This window comes from Molossus molossus, unplaced genomic scaffold (genome assembly GCF_014108415.1).
Source record: "Molossus molossus isolate mMolMol1 unplaced genomic scaffold, mMolMol1.p scaffold_m16_p_15, whole genome shotgun sequence".
NCBI lineage: Eukaryota > Metazoa > Chordata > Mammalia > Chiroptera > Molossidae > Molossus > Molossus molossus.
The window spans coordinates 38,514,465-38,535,738 of record NW_023425350.1 but is presented as its reverse complement, the minus strand read 5'-3'; the positions used below and the strand labels follow the sequence as shown (position 1 = coordinate 38,535,738).

The 21,274-nt window shown below is 43.6% G+C and overlaps 1 protein-coding gene across 4 annotated transcripts in view; it reads right to left on the bottom strand.

Annotated features, from left to right (window-relative positions):
• The window catches only part of EML6 (EMAP like 6), a 242,075-nt gene extending 221,303 nt beyond the window's left edge, over positions 1 to 20,772 (bottom strand). For 3 of the 4 annotated variants that reach the window (XM_036262729.1, XM_036262728.1, XM_036262727.1), the window contains exon 1: positions 20,544 to 20,740. In XM_036262729.1, the coding sequence (XP_036118622.1) occupies positions 20,544 to 20,740 (197 nt within the window). Of the gene's footprint in view, positions 1 to 20,543 lie in introns of all 4 variants that reach the window. The other variant, XM_036262726.1, reaches the window with a different exon arrangement.
• Between the last annotated feature and the right edge of the window lie 502 nt (positions 20,773 to 21,274).

Here is a 21,274-nt window from a genome sequence, read left to right as displayed (position 1 = left end):
ATAGCCCAGCCAGTGTGGCTCAGTGGTTGAGCATTGACCCATTCACCAAGAGGTCACCAGTTCGATTCCCAGTCAGGGCACATGCCCAGGTTGTGGGCCTGATCCCCAGTGGGGGCATGCAGGAGGCGGCCAATCGATACTCTCTCTCATTGATGTTTCTATTTCTCTCCCTCTCCCTTCCTCTCTCTCTCTCTAAAATCAATAATAAAAAAAAAAAAAAACATTTTTTAATAAAAACAAATAAATAAAATGAATCTAACATTTAATAAGGATATGGGGGATGAGGCAGGGGGATGTTAGTGTGTGCTGACCAGCATTTGTCCTTCCTTTTGTAAATTTCTCTTTCTTTAATCCTATCTTTCTTTTTCTAGCAGTAGCAGCTCTAATTTAATACTCTGTTTCCTTGTTTTGCATAAAATAACTAAATTTCCTTGTGAACCTTCTACTCGGTGTTCCAAAGGTAACCTCCGTTCAGAAGCTCCCATTTTATCTGTACTCCCTTTGGAGACCTGAGAGAAGAACAAGATCATGCCCAAACTCCCTCACACCTTGAAAGTTTCTTTTGAACTAAACCGAGGAAGTGATTCCTGTTCTCCACACCAGCAGTAGGTTTCATATGTGCTCGTTAACACACCCCATACCGTTCTGCTCTTGGCCCACGTAAACTGTCTTTGTCACCATAAAAACGGCTCTGATCCTCAACCTAAAAAGATACTGGGGAGGTGACCACCTCATTCAAGGGATAACAAACACGGATTACTGCTCCCTGGACTCACGTGCTCTCTGAATGATGTACTTCAAGCTCGATGCCCTGTCGTTTTCCAGGCTGTCTTATGGCTGCCACTTTGAAATATCTGTTTTAAGAAACCTAACATTTCTTTCTCCTTCTGGTAATAACACCTATTCCTGGTAGAAATTAACCTTTCCCCTTCCATGGGGCCCTAGGAGAACTGCCAATCACAATTCCTTGTACTGGCTTGACCACCATGATACACCATTCTTGGCTACACCAACAGGCCCAAAGGATGGGCACATGCCACGTGCAAGGCCAGTCAGCATGCGCTTCCTTGGACTGCTCTAACCCGGTGCTACACAGCTTCCCGCCTCCTCTGAGGTCTCTAGCTGAGGCTGGAAACCCGAAGCCATCTCTGGCCATGGCATCACTGCCCACCCCCACAGCTTCAGGAAACCTGTCAGCAAGAGGAGAGAATGAGGTCAGTGACCAGAGAGAGCACAGCCAAGAGACAGAGAAAGCGAGTCTAAGAGAGTACTGACAGAGTCATTTGAGTCCCTGTAGGCCCTGATGTCAGCACCAATCGGGAACTTTCCAGTGACATAAACCACTGAATTCCTTTGTTCCTCAGGCTGACTTCAGCTGGGTTCTGTTACCCTGAACCAAAAATCTTAAAAGACCAAAAACCTGCAGTGGTGATGCCAGTCACCACCAACTCCCTGCTCTCAGCAACCTCATGGCTTTCCAGAGGACCGAGCGCCTCGGAGCAGGGACTGGCCGGTGTGCATGTGGGCATGGAGCCATTCTGAATGATTCCAGCTCGACCACTCCAGGACTAAGAAACAAATCTAGTCCCGGAAGCTGAAGATCATCAACCCCCACGTCACCCGAGTTCTCTCTGGGCCACATCCTAAAGCTAGACATCAGCTCTGGGCTGGGCAGCCACGCTGAGGGCAGTGGTGGGCAGTGAGCCACGGCCAGTCCTGGGCTCACCACGACCGGGCCCTGCTCTGTGCTGGAGGACAGTGTGCCTGCCATAGCCAACGCCTTGTCCACATAAAGCAACTGCTCCTGCCTTGGTCAACAGACAGTGTAGGGGACTATTGCCTTTGCTTTCAGCAAATCTATCAGCCAAAAAAGTTCATGTGAACCTAGAACCAAGCGGAGGTTCTTAGAAGAAGAGACCTAGTTTGTTCAATAGGGATCACTCTGAGAGCCAGGGACGGATGTACTTTCATGGGAATTCATGAGAGGCTCATGCCATTCTTTTTCTTTAGAAAAGAGCCCTGATTCTTACCATCAGATGACAATGTCTGGGTGACAAAAGCAGGCCAGGCAATCAAGCAAATGGTAACTTAGGCAACTGGAGCCCGAGGTGAGAGAGGCCTGGGTATGAAACCCAGCTTGACAGTGGTTAGCCACTATCCTTGGGTGAATTACGTCATGTCCCTAGGCCTCGGTTTCTTCTTTAGTAAAGGGGGATAATGGTGTCTAAGTTAAGGACTTATTGTGAGAAATAAGTATCATTATGGATTCAAAATGCTCAGCAAAGTGCCTAGCACATACTAATATATTATTAACCAATGGAGTACACATACAAAATGATGAGTTTTATCATCTCTCTGTATCAACAGTATCATCAGTGTTTCTCTCTCATATCGATGTTTCTGACTCTCTCTCCCTTCCTCTCTCTCTAGAAAATCAATAAAAACATATTTTTTAAAAAACTCAATCTGATCCCAGAGCAGTAGAAGCTGTAGAGAAACGTCACTTTTCTACACGTGCGTCGGTACATCCCTTTTTGGAAGGCAGCTTGCCAGTATCTATCACAACATAAAATGTACACATTTTTTTACCCTGGCCATTCTACTAGAAATATCTGCTACAGAAATACCCCCGCACACACTCTAAAAAGGCGTGAACATACACAGATGTCTGCTCCAGTAACAGTGGACAAGCCGGGCGCCATCAGTAGGAATGAGGAGACAGAACAGACTGAGGTGACAAACTACAAGTCCAGGGGTTCTTCCAAAAGCCACATGTAGGAGAATGCTGGCCTCTAAGTCAATTCAAGTCAACATAAATGTATTGAGTGGCTTCCCCATGCCAGGCCTTGTGCTGGGCATGTGAGGATAATGGTGAACAAGAGAGAATCCAGCCTTTTAGCCAGGAGAAGAAAAACCCAAAACCAGATTCTATATTCTCCCAATCCAGGTAGGTCCTTATAAGATTTTTTTTTTATTCCTCACCCAGGGATATTTTTCTACTTATTATCAAATAGAGTGGGAGGGAGGGAGGGAGAGAGAGACAGAGAGAAACATCGATGTGATAGAGCCACGTCGAGTGGTTGCCTCCCACACAACCCAACCAGGGCTGGGGACGAACTGCAACCGAGGTACATGCCCTTGACCGGAATCGAACCCACGACTCATTGGTCCATAGGCCGATGGTCTAACTGCTGAGCCAAACTATAAGATTATTTTTAATAACACTCATGACTTTTAGTTTATAACGTCAACTCAGGATCACTTAAAAATTATGCTTCCCAAAAGCACTAGGGCAAATGTTGGAATGAAAAGGAAGTAAATCTTTATTGAGTCTTTATTTGGTACCGTGTAATTATAGTTTGGATCATTTCTTATGTCATCTTACAGTTTATTTTTCCTGAGATTTCTGTCAAATAGCTGTTTTCTTCTTGATGGCTTGCCAAAAATCAATAAACAATTTTACCCTTACTTTTGTCATAAACCACACTAAAAGAAATTGGTTTCCTCCAGAATTACTGGAACACCCTGTGCATATAAAGTAAAATGTTCTTACCTATATATTACAAAAAATATAACTAGGCACAAAATTAGGATGAGTAATCCTGGCTCAGTGCTGTAATCCCAGTACTAATATAAAGAAGTAATCCTAGACAAACATATACAATGTAGTTCAGAATAAACAAGATTAAAACAAGTATACTAATAGAAATAAAAACCGTTGAACATTCTTCCACATATACTTCGATTTTTTTCATAATTTCACATATTTCAGGGATAAATAACATGTCACAAAATCAATTGTACTAATTAACATAGTATTTTTGCTTAGGGCCCAAATAAAATAAAACAAAAAGCCTGAAATAAATTCACTAAGTTCTAACCTTCCTTACAAGTACAATTCTTTTATTGCCATTTTAGTCTCAAGTGAGAATTAAGTTCATTCGTTATGTTTGCTTCTGACACACTAGTTTTCCCACACCACAGCGACAGGGAGGTTTAAGCAGAAATGTATAGAGAGAGCATTATGTTTTCTGTCATTTCACAAATATTTGTTTACTTCCTGTATCAGGGTTTTTGGAATCCCCAAACAAGGCTAATAATCTGAATTTAAAAAATATAGAGACAGTTTTGCCCTGGCCAGGTGGCTCAGTTAACTTAGAACACTGTCCCATACACCAAAAAGTTGTGGGTTCAATTCCCAGTCACGGCATATACCCAGGTTGCAAGTGTGATCCCCCGTCGGGGGTATGTACAGAAGGCAACCAATCAATGTTTCTCTCTTACACAGGTGTTTCTCTCTCTCTCGCCCCCACCTCCTTTCTCCCTCTCTCTCTCTAAAAATCAATAAATAGCCCGGCCAGTGTGGTTCAGTGGTTGAGCCTCGACCCAGGCACCAAGAGGTCGCTGGTTCGATTTCCAGTCAGGGCACATGCCCAGGCTGTGGGCCCAATCCCCAGTGGGGGGCATGCAGGAGGCGGCCAATCAATGTCTATCTCATCGATGTTCTATCTCTCTATTCCTCTCCCTTCCCCCCCCTCTAAAATCAATAAGGAGAAAATATTTTTTAAATATAAAATAAATAAACATACTCAGGTGAGGATTTTTTTAAAATTGAGTTTTAAGATCTCATTATATAAACAAACTTCCAGTGTTCTGAATTCCTGCCTTGTTTGAGTATATTTTCTGCTACCTATTTTCATTAGCTACTACCCAAACATCAGTCTAGCAGACCTTTTACCTTATTACCCAGAAAGCACACTTAGCATGAGAAAGAAGGGTGCCCTTTGCTACATTTGCAGTGGATACGTGCAGACTTTAGACTCGGAAGCCACTGTACAGTGTGGTCTAATTATGCAAACAAGTGAAGCATTTTATCCACCAGCATAGTAGAGACATTTGGCAAAGTTCTAAAATTATTATTTATACTTTACTCATATTTACCAAAAATGTTGCCTATCTCCTCGAGATTTAATAAAATCACTTGTTAAAATCCTGTCGTTGAAATCCCCGGGAATGCTTAGGGAAAAGGTCAGGGATAGGTGTCCACGTCGCATGAGCACAGGCTGTAGAAAACACAGTCTCTGACGTGCAGAGAGCACAGGAGAAAAGTACTTACACATCCAACAACTAAGAACCTGTAACCACTTCTAGGATGTCTTCTAGTGACTGCCTCCGTGACACGGCGCCTCTGCGTCATCCCTCACGGCATGCTACTGCCCCATGCTTTCACTGATTTATAGCAGGGAAGATGATTTCCACTTTCTTGTGGTACCCAGAAGGAAAAAGCTAGTTGCTGAATTGGCCTCTGAGATTCAAGAGAGATTTAGATAAAAGTGGAACACATGGCCCTGGCCGGTTTGGCTCAGCGGTTGGAGCGTTGGCCTGCGGTCCGGAGAGACCCGGGTTCGGTTCCCGCTAAGGGCACGTACCTCGGTTGCAGTTTGTCCCAGCCCTGGTTGGTCGTGCGGGTGGCAGCCACTCGATGTGTTCCTTTCACGTCGATGTTTCTCTCTCCCCCCCCCCCATCTGACCAAAGGATGGAGAAATGTCCTCGATGAGGATTTAAAAAAAAAAGTGGAACACATGGAATTAAATATACCTAGAAACAGATATCATTTCCCATCTATATAAATATTCCTATCTATATAAATATATATAGAGAGAAAGTCTGCTCTAGCTCGGAAAAAGACTAAGCTCTGAATTACGTGAAGTATGAGCCTATCATTTAGTCTTTGAGGTGCGTAGCAGTCTATAAGGACAGCAACAACAACAAAACCTGTTTTCCTTTCTTTTTCCTCTTCTGTTGTTCTCCCTCCCTACAGCATTCAAACAGAATGCTGTGTAAGTCTTGGAAAGAAATGATCAATCACTATAAAACCAGATGAAATTACAGGCCTATCCTTAGCAAAACAATAAAATGGATTTTCAAACCTCTGATTTGTTACTCCATTAAAGCAAACATGCCTCTTGATTAAGGATGGTTTGGGGAGTAAGATGCAGTTGCTGAACTTGCACCTTCATTCGCAGCCCCTCCTGGAACAGATGACACCTCAGGGTGCTTAATCTCCCAGGATAGGTGCCTCGGAAAAAAATGACTCTTAAATCCTCCAGATATCAAGAAGGGCTTTGCCCAACACGTTCCTGTTGCCTCCACATGTTCGTTCTCGCTCTCTGTGCAGTCTGGGTTCTGCCTCTGCACTACTTGAATGAAAATACTCTTCCCTTGACCTCTCTGGACTCCCAATCCTGGCCCGGCTCTTCGCTGGGCTCCACAGTGGATCCCTCGCCACCAGCCCCTCCAAAACACACAAGACAGGCACTGATGCCTCCTTGTCCCCAAGTCCCTGCACTCTCTCTCTTCTTCCTGTCCCTCTGCTCCTCAGGGTCCTCTGTGCTCCTGCTGTGCTCTGGCTGAAAGGTAAGGGTGTATTCCAGGTTCCACCTTCAGCCCTCTTCGCGTCACCTGCGCTCCTTTGACTTCTCACACATGGCAACCACCAGGGCTGTCTCCTGGACAGCACTCAATCGACACCTGTGAGATGAGTCTCCCCCTCATCCATGCTGGGGGCCACCCGTACAAGAGACGGTCTAATCTGGGTCTCCACCAAACCGCGTTCGCTGACCACTTCTCCCTTCCTGTGAATGGGTTGAGCCTGCGACTCTAGCTGAACATTTTCCACAAGAGACCCTCCCTGTCTCTCCTTCCTGGTTTAGTCTCCGTGTAACAGAAAGAGAATGGCTTTGCGGTAGAAACGTGTTCAGAGTGCGTCTGTGGGTGACTAGCTATGTGACTATGCCACTGAACTTCTGCAGAATTACAGGGGAAAATATATGTTAAATATTTTTCTGTATATATTTGTAAAACCTTAGGGTAGGGAGGTTTCTTTTTCTTTATTCCTCTTCAACTCACTTTGCAAAGCTCCTTACGTGCTTAATTTAATTGAATTTTTGCAAAACCTACCATAGGTCTAGAGGAAGAAGCTGAGGCTGATTGGGTAACAACGAATAAGTGGTAGAATCTGAGTCGAACCTCAGTCTGACTGGCTTTGAAGCCCTGGCTCTTTCTACCACATAAAGTGCCTCCAGGACACAGAGGGGATGGTTGGCTGGGTGAGTGGGTTGGGGAACTACACAAATAGAAAGATGTAGCATAACATGAGAAGTGCTGTATAAGAGAGGCATGGAGAAAATGCTGTCGGGTTCACTGAGGAAAGAGACGTTGACTCCGACTCAGGAAATCAGGGAGAGCTTCTCAGACACTGAAGTTGCCTGTTGGAGAACACAACTCCCCCCGACAGACTGGCAGGGCATTCCAAGCCGCAGGGCGTGTGCAGTCGCGGCAGGGAGTGGGGTGTGATGGGAGCAAAGTGAGGGAGGACAAAGGAACACAGGTATGGTAGGAGATGGGAGGACAAAGGAACACAGGTATGGTAGGAGATGGGAGGACAAAGGAACACAGGTATGGTAGGAGATGGGAGGACAAAGGAACACAGGTATGGTAGGAGATGGGAGGACAAAGGAACACAGGTATGGTAGGAGATGGTGGCAAAGATGCGGGGTCGGGCTGTACCCCAGTGATCGAGGCCCATTCCGGAAGCAAGTAGCCCGCAGGAGTTTTTCAGCAGGTCAGGGACAGATCAGCCCAGTACTTCGAAGGCTAATCCCAGGCCCAGCAGGGATTCCAGAACCCAGAACCCATGGGGAACCTTTCATAAAATGACTCTGTTGGTCCCATTATTGTAAATGTTAACTTTGATCATTTGGGTAAGGTGGTGTCTGCCAGGTTTCGCTGCTGTGGTTATTGTTTGTCCTTTGTAATTAGAAAGTATTTTGTGGCAAAGGCCTATGTGAATATCACATTCTTCAACAAACTTTTACCACAAGTTATAACATCCATTGATTTTCTAACTCCATCATTCCATTTATAGTTAGTAGTTGACCTGCTCAAGGAAGATACTTCTCTTCTTCCCATCGGCAATTTGTATCAGTACAGATACGTGGGTTTTTGCTTTATTCAGTGGATTATAATTTAAGCTCAAATCATCCCAGATGTGGCCAGTGGAAGTTCCCTCAAGCTGGCTCTTGTGTCGTTGTAGTATCTCCCCTTATTCTTTTAGCACTGCTATGCTTTTTTTTTTTTTATCCTCACCCGAGGACATTTTTTCATTTATCTTCAGATAGAGCAGGAGGGAGAGAGGGAGGCAGAGGGAGAAAGAAACATCAAAGTGAGAGAGACACATCGAGTGGTTGCCACTCAAACAACCCCAACCAGGGCCGGGGACAAACTGCAACCAAGGCACATGCCCTCAGCAGGAACCGAACCCAGGCCTCTCTGGTTCACGGGCCGACGCTCTAACCGCTGAGCCAAACCGGCCGGGGCAGCACCGCTATGCTTTCTACCACAAGAAGCTTACTTGAGACTTGTTTTGTGTTTACCCTGCCCCAAGTCTGGAATAAACTTCTTTTTATAAGTTCTAATCCTTTTGTGTGGGGAATGGCATTTGGAAACCATTCTGAAGTTCTGGGTGTTTGGGTGTCATTGTTTGCCGGTCCTCCCAGTGGACAGGGCGAGGAAGCTGAGCGTGTGTACACTTATATGCACCTATCCATGTTTCTATGGGAAATTTCTTCAAAATACAGATTGGGGGGGCTTATGGCCAGACCTACTGAATCAGAATCTTTAGGAGTGGGCTTTTAAATCTGTATTTGTTTAAAGTTTAGCCAGGTTTTCAAAGACAGGACTGATGAGGGGAGTAATAATAGGAGCAGAAAGACTAGTTAGGAGGCTACTGTCATAGTCCAGACGAAAGTTAACAGGGGTGTGAACCAGGCGGAAGCAAGACAGAGAAGACATGATCAACTCTACTTGGGGCCGGAGGATGGAGATAAAGAGGGGGGCAGTGGTAGACACCCCGTGTCTCCTGCTCAATAACTGTCATCGCTGTGGCCCGAACACTGCCATTTACACAGAAGTCACTGAGCATGCTTCTGTCACTGAACATCTCGTTTTTCTCCTATAGATTATAGAAACAGCCGAGTGACGTTCTGGGAGGAGATTAATTATAAAACGTTCAAGCATTTATATCTCTTCCTTATATTTTATCATACAGACTAAAAACCGAAGGTTACTCAAGGCAAAAAGGATGACTGTAAATTCACTGTCAGCAGGCCAGGCTCTCACATTGATAAACATGGCCTGGCCGAAGTGATTATGTTTGTGTACACTGTCTGCAGAAAGATAGACCTGGAAGGCTTTTTACCAAGAAGCAACCTCTGTAATGATGTCTCTTATTGTAAAAAAAAAAAAAGAGAGAGAGAGAGCTCCAGTCGGCTAGAGATAAAAGTCATTAAGCTGAGATGACTGCTTACTGTCACTGCAGCATAAAACTCACTGAAGCATGAGCAAAATATATAAAAAGATTATAAGAAGAAAAGTAAAGCTAAAAGAAAATGACCCTGGGAATTCTAACGGCCAAAAGAGAAAGTTTAAAACCCAGAGAAAAGTACAACCCAGAGGACAATAATCACTCCCAGTGTTAATGTAGCAAAAGCAATTCATCAATGACCACCTTACTGCTAAACCCACAGGGCGCGGTTCCAGACTTACCTTGTTACAGTGACACTGCTGAAGGTCTCCTTGACACTCTCTGCTCTTGGCCTCCAGGGATTCTACTCTTCTGGTTTCCCTCCCACCCTGCGGCTCATCCCATCTTTCATAAGCACCTCTTTCTCTGCTGATCTCCTAACAGTTCATCTTCCCCAAATGTGAGCCCTGGCCTCGTCTTCCTCCACACGCTGTCTGGGTTAGCTCATCACTCCTACACTCTCACTGCAATACCCACGGCCCTCCCCTAAGCAAGAAGACCCGTGGAAATGTATAGTCACCTCTTGGATGCCCCACATTTCTATCTAAATAAGCTCAAAGCTGGGCCTGGCCGGTTGGCTCAGTGCACTGAGCATCAGCTCATGAACTGAGAGATCCCTGTTCTATCATGATCAGGGCACATGCCTGGGTTGCGGGCCTGACTCCCAAGGGGGGGTGTGCAGGAGGCAGCCCATCTATGTTTCTTTCTCACATCAATGTTTCTATCACTCTCTCTCTAAAAAAATCAATAAAAACATATTTTAGGATGTGAGGGCGATCTGGCTGTGCAATCTGTCACCCCACGGATCGCCAGGGTTGATTCGGCTGATCTGACTGGCTAGGCGGGTGTCCCCCTCCTCCCTCACTGATCCATGTGCGTCCCTCCCAAAGCTGCATGCTGGGTCAAAGAGGACGACCTTCCTCCCAGAGGAGAACACCGAAAATAATTTTTAAGAAAACAACATATTTTAAATATATTCAGAGATGAACTCATCACCCTCTGACCTTGACTCTGTTCCCCATTCTATTTTGGTGAATGATAACCACCATCCAACCAGTTGACTGTGCTAGAAACTTGAACATTACCTTACCCTTTCTTCTCCTCCACCACCTATATCCAAACAATCACTAGGAATCTAGAATCTCCAGAATATTTTCATTGCTTTCCTTGCAGAATATTTTCATTGCTTTCCTGTGCAATGATCTCACAGATGGATTACTTCAAGTACCCCCAGACTTTCTTTCTAACAATCCGTTATCCAAACTGTAGCCTGAGTGACCAGCCTAGAGCCTACATCTAATGATGCTCCTTTCCCCAGAAGGCCCTCTCTGACCGCACCCCCCCACACACACACACACACACACACACACTGAATGGGTTACGCATACGTCCAGATATCTTGGGCTAACAATGATAGACCTGACACACCATATCCAGCTGCTACTTTATGAATATTGCCTTTTTGCGTGTAAGTTCCTTGAGAGGAGATACATACTGTTCACTGTTGGGTCCTCAGTGCCTAGCACAGTGCATGACACATAGCAGACACTCAAGAAATCTTCGTGGCTTCTTAACGTAATGATCCGTTCTAAATGAAAGCTCAAAAGATCGACTCAGCTGGTTTTGTAGAACCTAGCTGGATAGTCATGTGTGCTGAGGACAAAGACAGATTTGGGGAGGGGTGCTGTGTGCAAAATGGATCATTAAGCCAAAAAGCTAATCTGCGGTCAGAGAAAATCAAAGTATATATTATGCAGAAGGAAGCAGAGATGTGAATCCCTGTGACAGTTAGAAACCTTGCAAGAAGAAGAAACTCGCTGCCTATTTACCTTGCAGTGCTGAGAGGCCAGCCATGCTCCTCCCTCTAACTGAGTTCCAAAAGATTCTCATCCCCTTATGATCCTTGTGCCTTAAAATGATTCTCAGTACCCTTAGAATGATTCTCCAACCAGCCTGTTTCTATTTCAGCCTAATATCTCCGACCAGCCCAGAGAAAGCTTCTTTCACCAGGAAGGTGGTGCTGGCCTGCCCCTTCCCTACTGCAGGCGGATGGGAAAGGGGATGGCAGACGACTAGTGGGCAACCCTGGAACCCTACAGTTTCTGGGTTGAGGCCACGCAGGTGCCTGCCTCCCACTGCGGAAAGAAAGGAGTGAACTGATAAAGGAGCAGAGCCGACACGCAAACCGCTGAGCCAAACCAGCCAGGGCTATAAATTCAGTTTTTAAAAGCACAAATCTTTGGGAGTAAACAAAGATCTATAGACTGTTGCTGGTCCCTAAACTAGCAGTTACTAAATACTGCACTGGTTCCTCAAAGTATAAATGGCTACATTCTTTAAATATATAAAAATCTATATATCCTTCATAGGGTCTAACAGCATCTTCACAAATATGGGATAGAAACCAAAGCGTCAGATTTCTATTACTTTTAGGTTAATCTTTTAAATGAGTGGTTCCTTGTCTACGTCCCCAAATGTTCAGCACCTTCTATGTGAGTGGAATGGGTCCCCTGCGAGAGGAATTCAAAGGCTGTAGATGTGGAGACAATTCAATGGGGAAAGGACAGTCTTTTAAACAAATGGTATTGGGACAGCTGGATTTCCATGTGCAGAAAAATGAGGTTGGACTCCCTACCTCAAATCACATATAAAAGTGAACTCAAAATGGATCACCTGTCTTAATGTCAGAGATAAACTATAAAACTCTTAGAAGAAAACATAGGAATAAATCTTCATGACCTTCAATTAGGCAATGGTTTCTTAGATATAACACCAAAAGGATCAGCAACAAAAGAAAATTAAATTGGACATCATCGAAATGTAAAACCTTTGTACCAGGTGGCTCGGTTGGTTGGAGCATCATCCTGTTCACCAAAAGTGTGTGGTTTCGATTCCCAGCCAGGACACGTACCTAGGCTGTGGGTTTGACCGCCTGTCAGGGTGGGGTCAGGGTGTGTACAAGAGGCAACAAATCAATATTTCTCTCTCACATCGACGTTTCCCTGTCTCTCTCTCACCCTCTCTCTTTCTCTCTAAAATTCATAAAAACACATCTTAGGGTGAGGATAAAAAAGAGAACAAACTTTTGTGCTTCAAAGGACACCATTAAGAAAGTGAAACAACTCACTAAATGGAAGCAAATAATACATCAGATAAGGTACATTGACAATATAGAGAGAGCTCTTAGAACTCAAAAATAAAAAGACAAATAAACCAAATAGAAAATGGGCAAAGCATTTGAATGGACATTTTCTCCAAAGAAAATATACAAATACATTTATAAAAAGTAATCAACATTATTAATCATTAGGAAAATGCACATTAAAACCGCCTGAGATACCACTTCACACCCAGTAGGATGGCCATAATCAAAGCGACAGATTATAACAAGTATTAGTAAGGATGCAGAGGAATTGAAACTCTCATTCAGTGCTGGTGGGGTTATAATATTGTTTGGCTGCTTTGGAAAACAATTTGGTAGTACTTCAAAATATTAAACATAGAGTTACTATATAATTCAAAAATTCGACTCCTAGGTATATACAGAATTCAAAAGACTGTATCTACACAAAGTCTGGGGACACACTCTTCCACTGACCACACAGACAGGCTCACCATCTTCTTAACTTGTTCCAACCAGGGCCTGCTTGGTTCTTTCTGCAGAAGAAAGAACATTGGGCTAAGTGCCAAATTAATTTTTAAAAATTGATTCTGTTCATTTAAAAATTTAATAAATATATGAATCATACATACATATATTATTAAAAGTCTATTTCACTTGCAGGCAATATCTTTTGGGTTGAAAAAAGTACTGGTCTTTTGGGCTCTGAAACATACCAAAGAGGTCCTAAAAGCTTGCTGTGCAGAGTGGCTTGTGGACCAGCAGCATCAGTATCCCTTGGGAGCTGGTTAGAAACACAGAATGTCAGGCCCCACACTTACTATAACTTACTAACTCAGTGGTCGGGTGACTCCTATGCACAATGATACTTGAGAAGAACTATCTGCCCTCCAACACTTTAATTACATTTAAGACCAATCTATACATGACAAACTCGAGTTAAACCTACAAGAGGAGCCTCATACTGAGGGCGTGTAGTCCACTGGTTGAAGGATGGCTCTCTTCGTGGTCCCAGTCCACTGGGGGAAGAGTCAGTCCCAGAAACGGAGCCAGTAAATCAGCCTTCCCAGCTGCTTCCTTTTTCTTGGCTGGTGGCAAAAATGTCACCTACATTGCAGAAGCGTTCAAATCCACCTCTTGTGGGTAGGAGGTGCCCTAGGACAGCCCTGCTTAGACATGCTGCTGTGGGCCAGTTTTTCACTTCACCACAATATAATCTACATTAGAACTGACCACTGGTGGTGGGGCCAATATCATTCTTTTAAGAGAGTATACACCAGTGCAATGTTTTTAAAGCTTTGAAAGAACCCATTATACAGTGATCATATTTTTTAAAATAAAAACATGGTCATATATTCTGAATTAAAAATAGAGTCTCAATATGACAAGATAATAAAAATATGACAAGAACAAGGGTACCCATGACAATAACTGAATGAAATATTTGTGACTTTCCTGGGAAATCTAGCTCATATGGTGCCAAATTACCTGAATAAGAATTACAATGACCTTGATCTTTCTCTGAGTACCTACACCAAAAGTTTGATCATACAAAGTTCTTTCCCATCCGGGTGACTTTGCATGTAATCTCTGCCAAAGCAACTTCACTTATCTGTCCCTCCTCGTCCTTCAGGGATCAGCTGAAATGCCATCTCCATAGAGAGCTGCTCTGGAAACCTTACCTGAGGCAGCTCCCATACCCCGCCCCCCCAATCCAGCTCCTCTCTATGATCATTCCCTTCTTAGTACTTATCACAACTGTATTCAGCCTGTTGCTGTTGTTGTTCACTCACTGCTGGCCTCCCCAACCAGAACGGGGGTGAGAACTCGGTCGGGCTCACTGCTGTACCTCTGCACCTGGTACATTCTAGATGTGAAATGAGTTTTTGATGAATAAGCAAATGTGAAAGAATAATATATGTACCCAACTGAGAGAACGAATCTTTTATTTATTTATTTATTTATTTTTATCCTCACCCGAGGATATTTTTCCATTTTTTGTACAGATAGAGTGGGAGGGAGACAGAGGAAGGGAGAGAGAGAGAGAAACATCGATGTGAAGGGACACATCGAGTGGCTGCCACCCGCACGACCAACCAGGGCCGGGGACAAACTGCAACGAAGTACGTGCCCTTAGCGGGAACCGAACCCGGGTCTCTCCGGACCGCAGGCCGACGCTTTAACCGCTGAGCCAAACCGGCCAGGGCGAGAGAATGAATCTTAATAAAAATCAGCAGACAAATAGACTATAGCTTATTAATAAGAATAATAAAAATAAAATCACTTATGAACAGATCATAAACTTCCATCAAAACCTTTCACTTCATGCACCTGCCAAAGAACAGAGTGAGATTCAATGAACAGTAGATGGTACCATTGAGTGACTGCTTAAATCTCTTTCCCTCTCAGAGCCGTACCTGTAAAATGAGAAGGCTATCTCTCAGAGTTGGAGGAGAGAATAATTCAATAAGGTGACCACACACACACACACACACACACACACACACACACAGTCTGATACAGAGCCGGCACTCAACTCAATATGGCTTTGGTTCTTTAGAGCTACCCCCATGTTTCCCAATTCAAACTCATCAAGGAACTAAACAATATGAAATCACTTCTCCAGGCCTTCATGTGAACCTGTTTGCCCAATACTCTGGGCCCAAGCATACCCCTGTCTCAAAATTCAACAAGTTTAATTTTATTTGCAGCACCAGATTATTTTAGCAATGTCACAACTGAGACTTTTTCTTTTTTAATGTCTCTAGTAGATCATTGTTTCAGGTCATCATTTCAAGCCAGTGATAAATTTGAACATGGTTTCATTTCTAGACTGAGTTCTAGCATCTGCTTCAAATACTCTGGATTAGAGCACAAGACTGATAAACAGAGTAACCAGCTCACTAAGTTCTGGTTAGAAACAAGGTATGGTGGTAGAAACCACAGTCTCTGAGAAAAATAAAAAGAGTCTGTAAAGCACTGAAGCAACGACTTTGGACTTTGAAATTAGACTGACAGGGATTCCAATTCCCAGTCTACAGTCTGCTAAACAGTGACCATGGGCAAGATCTTTAACCTTTCTGTGCCTTGGTTTCCTCACCAGTAAACTGAAGTTAACAACAGTACCGTCATGGAGTTGTTGAAAGGATGGATGAGATACATCTGTCCACACATTTAGCAGTGAGTCTGCACTCAGAAAATGTTGGCTCTGGTTATTCAATTCATTCTCAGCCTCAGGAGCTTATATACATTTACAGGTGAAAATACTCAGAATGAAAGAACGGCACTACGTGATACACATTGAGCGGTACTGGTCTTGTAAGATGCAGAACTTTCGAAGTGCAAGGCACCCCTTCATCTAAGGATGGTAAAAGGTCTCATGGGGGAGGTGAGACAGAAGCAGATGGGGCCATGCAGGATGTGAATACAAACAGGCCCCCTGTGGTGGGCACTTACTGTTTGCCAAACACCGTGGGCACCTTGTATGTAACCTCCACATCCTCATCTTTAAACCCCAATTTTAGAGATGAGAAGCTGTTTCACTGATGATAGCTGAAACTCACAGAGGTTTAGTAATTTCCCAAGTACCCAACTGGTGGCAGATTCTGGTTCAAAATCAGGTCTTTCTGACACCAAAATCCATGTTCCCACCACTATGCCACTGGATGGGGAGGGTACGGGGGAGAAGGGTGAATGGGGTGATAAATCATTATAGCATGAGATAGGAAATAACAGAGTAATCTTATTCTATAGCAAGTGGGAAGCAAATAATTTATGAATTTTAAAAAAGAAAGAAAAGAAAAATAAGGAGAGAAAGGTGGACTGTGACCAGAAAGAACAGAAAGCTGAGTTTGAGCTTTAGCCTGTGGGGAATACGGAATCACTGTTTTGTTTTTGTTTTCATTAATTTATTTTTATTAATAATTTGTTTTTGTTACAATGTTTCTCATTTTTCCCCCACTAACACCCTCCCCTCCCCCCCATCCCCAGCTTTGTTGTCTATGTTCATTGGTCATGCATACATGCATGTAAGTTCTGTGGTTTATCTCCCCCCCCCCGGACCCCCTTCTCTGAGGCTTGTCAGTCTGTACCCCACCTCTATGTCTCTGGGTCAATTTTGTTCAGCAGTTTGTTTAGTTCATTATATTCCACAAATAAGTGAGATCATGTGATATTTGTCTTTCTCTGCTTGGCTTGTTTCACTTGGCATAATGCTCTCCTGGTCCTTCCATGCCATCTCAAAGGATAAGAGATCCTTCTTTCTTACAGCTGCATAGTATTCCATTGTGTACATGTACCACAGCTTTTTGACCCAGTGATCCCACTTTTAGGAATATACCCTAAGAAGCCTGAAACACCAATCAGGAAGAATATATGTACCCCAATGTTCATAGCAGCACTATTTACAATGGCTAAGATCTGGAAACAACCCAAGTGTCCATCAGTAGATGAGTGGATTAAAAGTCTGTGGTACATATACACTGTTTTGTTTTTGGTACGTGTGTCTGTTTTTAATTAAGTTCTACTACTGCTACTGCTAAGAGCATTTAATGAACATCAGCTAAGGGCTGGACTCCATGCTAAATCATTTGCATACATTCTTTCTAATAGTTACAATTCTGAAACTTAGGTATTGTTACCCCCATTTCACAAATAAACAAGGCCCCCTGAGAGGTCCAGCCACCATAGCAGAGTGGGGTTCATACTGAATGTATGTGAGGTCAAAGTCAGTGCCTTTTCTCCTGAAACAGTATTGTAGAAAAACCTCCCATGTTACAGAGAGCTGAAAAATAAGAGAAAAGAAAATGGAGCCAGGGAACCAGTCAAAAGCAATATAGAGATCCTCAATGAGGATAAATGTCTCAAGTGAGTCCCTGTGAAAATGGAAGTGAGGTGACAGAGAGCAAATGTGTTCATGACCTTTTCTTTCTTTTACTCCATTTCTGTCATGATCTGCTGCTACCTGAAGTAGAAACCAAGTTAGCAATTAATCTAGTCTCTATGATTGTCCTTGCCTTCAAGCCCTGACTTGAGTCCTGTTATTCATCCAATAGAAAACAACATTATCAGGGCTAAAATATGGCGTCATCGTTTAATCTGTTATCTGTATTGAAAAGTAATCATTCAAGAGAATAAAACCAAGTCTCCACAACCAATAAATCACATTACGCTTCACATATCAACAACTTTTTTAAAAATCTGACTTAAACACATAGTCTATCAAATCAGGAGGACACATATGCTGAGGTTTAATGAGCCCTGCCAAATCCTACATTATTATTAAGGTTCATCCTGATCCCAGAGACCACATGGTTTTATAAAATGAAGTGAGGTATCAATATGTGTTGGTCTGCTGTCTAGTCAACATTCTAGGGAAAGCACAATAAATACAGCAGTAAGAAATGTATGCATCATGACTGTATCTTTCAAACTAATGCAAAAGCTAATTGGACAATTACTTACATTATCTCATGTGATGGACTCAAGAATTAAAAGTTTCAATATTCATATAATGATTCTACCCACCTCAACAATCCCAAAATTTTTTTCACTAACACCTTGGCTATAGTTCTTCTCTTTCAATGACAAATTCCAATATTTTAAATGGAAAATCAGTAGTATAACTGGGATACACAGAAGTGAGTTGAAATTCATAAAGAAAAGGGTACAATTTTCCTATCCATATACACAGTTAATACACAAACATTCCCAACATTTTTACAACATTAATTTCAAACATCTAATGTTTCTGAGATTAAAATGATGAAAGAAATGGCACTTCTGTCCCACATACTGAGGATGAAAACAAACATAGTTTGTACACTGCCTTTACCAGAAAAAAAGATTTACAAATATAAGCTAAGACAAAATAAAAGCATAAACATTCTAATTTTGCAGCTCTTAATTTCATAATGATCTGTGGTTTGTGTTTTTTAATCTGCCGGGGTTAATTTTATTTCTATATACAAAGACATACATGGATATTAGATTCTGCTCACCTATACAGACTCAGGCCAACCAACTATGCAAAATTTAGCAATAAAGTCCTTTCTCTGAAGGCAAGTTTATTACTATGTCACTATTCAGTATAAAGATATAACAACCTTAATAAATAGAACAGAATTAAATTGACTTTTTTTCATTAAGTGAGGCTCCCTGAAAACCCAATTATACAAATAACTTCATTCATCTTTTCTTCAAATCTGAGTGTTTCTTTAAGCCAGATATCAACCCCCACTAGTCCAGCTGCCAGTCATAACAGCAATTTACTGCAACTCCACCCTTTTCCCACCTTCAGTTTCAACAGTGCATTTCATTTTTTTCCTATTATAGAAAAATTAGGTTAGGAGTCCAAATCCTCAAAGTAGTTAAGTGAACTGTCACATAAATATTGTTTAACCCCAGGGAATTTTCTGTTTAATTGCCACTCTCTCCCTTCCCCCAAAGGAGTGCATGTTATTTTGATTGTGTAATGGAAAGCACTGCATTAAGAGAGAGCAAAAACATAATGGGTTTAAATTTTGAAATATCTAACCTTTTCACAAGTCACTGTTAATCATTTGCACCTATGACTTTAATAATCAGCCTGGCAATTAGAGAAGCGAAATCCTCCAGGGCAGAACTAGGTAGGGATGCCCCAAGCACAGTCATTGTCATATCCGGGAGAGAAGGAAAGAGCTAGTTTGTCATATGTGACATGAAGAAAGTTTTACGTTAGTTCCACCAAATCTTGAGCACAGTAGAGCTCCTAGTGCTTAAAATCTTCATCTTCTAAAAGTCAAGATTTTTAAAACTATATCTTACCATATCTTCAAATAAATTTGTACTAAAATTTTCAACTTTAGGTCTCAGGTGGAACAAAAAGGCTCCGGAATAAGCACAGTACTCAAGGCAGGAGGGGTTTGGGGGCAGCTAGTTTTTTAAATCATTCTTCCCAGGGAAAAATTAAGACCATTAACATTACACCACTTAACCATTTATTTCATTATGAAAGGCAAACGTGGAGCACAAGTGGCAATATTCTGAAAATGTGATGGAAGTTGTTCCACATCAATGAATATACAAGCTTGGAAGGTAAAATATGGTCTCTGTCAGCTGTAGTCCATCCTCAGCAAGTCATTTTCCCTGTGGGCTGAGGCTCCCATAACATGGAAATCTTCCTTAACTGCCCAAGGCTGAAAGGGATTCCCTATGAACAGCATCTGGACCACACCTCAATTTGGTCACACAAGAAGCTGACAAGGGCTGGAGGAAAATGTAGCTGGTCCAAACAAGAGAGGAACATAATCAAAATATGTTCATCTACAAATGAACGGGAAGAACCCCTAAAATGGCTATTCATCCAGTCGTGTTCTTGTAATCAGTCCTGGCCATCCACTACCAGATGTTGGTCATTCTGTAGGCTGACTGGTAGGATTTCATGGTCCAGCAGCTGGCAGCCTTTTATAACCTCAGCGATGTGTGGAAGCATCCATTTAGTTTATAAATAAGCTCTTAGGCATTAAAACACTGACAAGCGAAATATTAGAGAACAAACTCCCCACCCACTGCAGAAGAAATTTCCCAGTTTCAAAGCATCTGGGATGAAAATTCCAAATTACCTGTAGCAAAATTTTCTTTTAGATATGTTTTTAAACCCTCTTGCTTGCTGAGGAACCTACTGAGAAGCCTCCCAAAGATGATACCCACAGTTCAGGTTATTGGTCCTAAATTTACCTAGTTAGGGAAGGAACGTGAAGTGTTTGATAGTTACCCAGGATCCTTCCACTTGTAGCAAGAATGAACGCCAAAAAAGCATCAGGACACTCAACTCCTTAGAGATCCGAAGCTTTCCGAGGAATACAGAGAACTCTCCTTCCCCACCTGCACCTCAATCCTGTTTCTGCCCTAGCTTTAGAATCAGCAGCCTTTCTGTTATTCCATGCGGTTCCAGAGAGAATCCTGTATTCCGTGGGGCTCCCGGATCTGACCCCAGGAAAGCCCGGTTGGTCATCCTTCTCCCGACCCTTCCAACCTCCACACTCAACCCCTCCCACCGCCCCAGGCCACCTCCTTACCTGATAATGTCGTCGTTGTGTCCCAAGAAGAATTTTTGGCTGTGCTCGCGGGTGTTGTAAACCACCCCGACCCCAGCCACAAAGTAGACCACCTCCTTGCCGGCAGTGTAGTACAGGTTGTTGCGGCACTGGTGACCCCGGTACCCGTACACCCACTCCAGCCGGAGCTGGCAGCTGGGAGCTGTCCGATCCGCCATGATAAGCCGACCCCACTCGACCCCCGGACCCCCCCCCGAACGCCGGTCCGCGGCCCCTACGCGCCGGGTCTGTCCTCGCCAAGGTCCGGGCTGCGGAGGACCTGCAAGGGCTCAGTGTACAGCGCCGAGCGCTGATTTCCGCGGCGACGCACAGACACAGCCCAGCGCGCCGGGCGCCACCATCATCCGCCGCCGCCGCCGCCGGAGACGAGCCGCCGGTGCGCGGCCGCCAGACCCCGCAGGGCGCCCCGGCTCCCTGTCCCCCGGAGAGGCGTCTTCGGAGGCGCCAGCACCCGCGCGCGCACGCCTCACTGCACCTGCGGGCTTCGGCCCCCGGGAGAGGTTCTTGGGGGGGTCACCCCGCCTTTTAAAGCAGGGATCTGCATATCCAAACACTGATTACCCAGTTAGCTCACTGAAGTTTGCAGTGCGCGGGGGCTTCGCAGCAGGCAGCGGGATTTATTCTGTGACAGCTTTGATTTGACAGGGAACCCGGCTAAGCTTTGCCATCACCATCCTCGGATCCGAAACTGA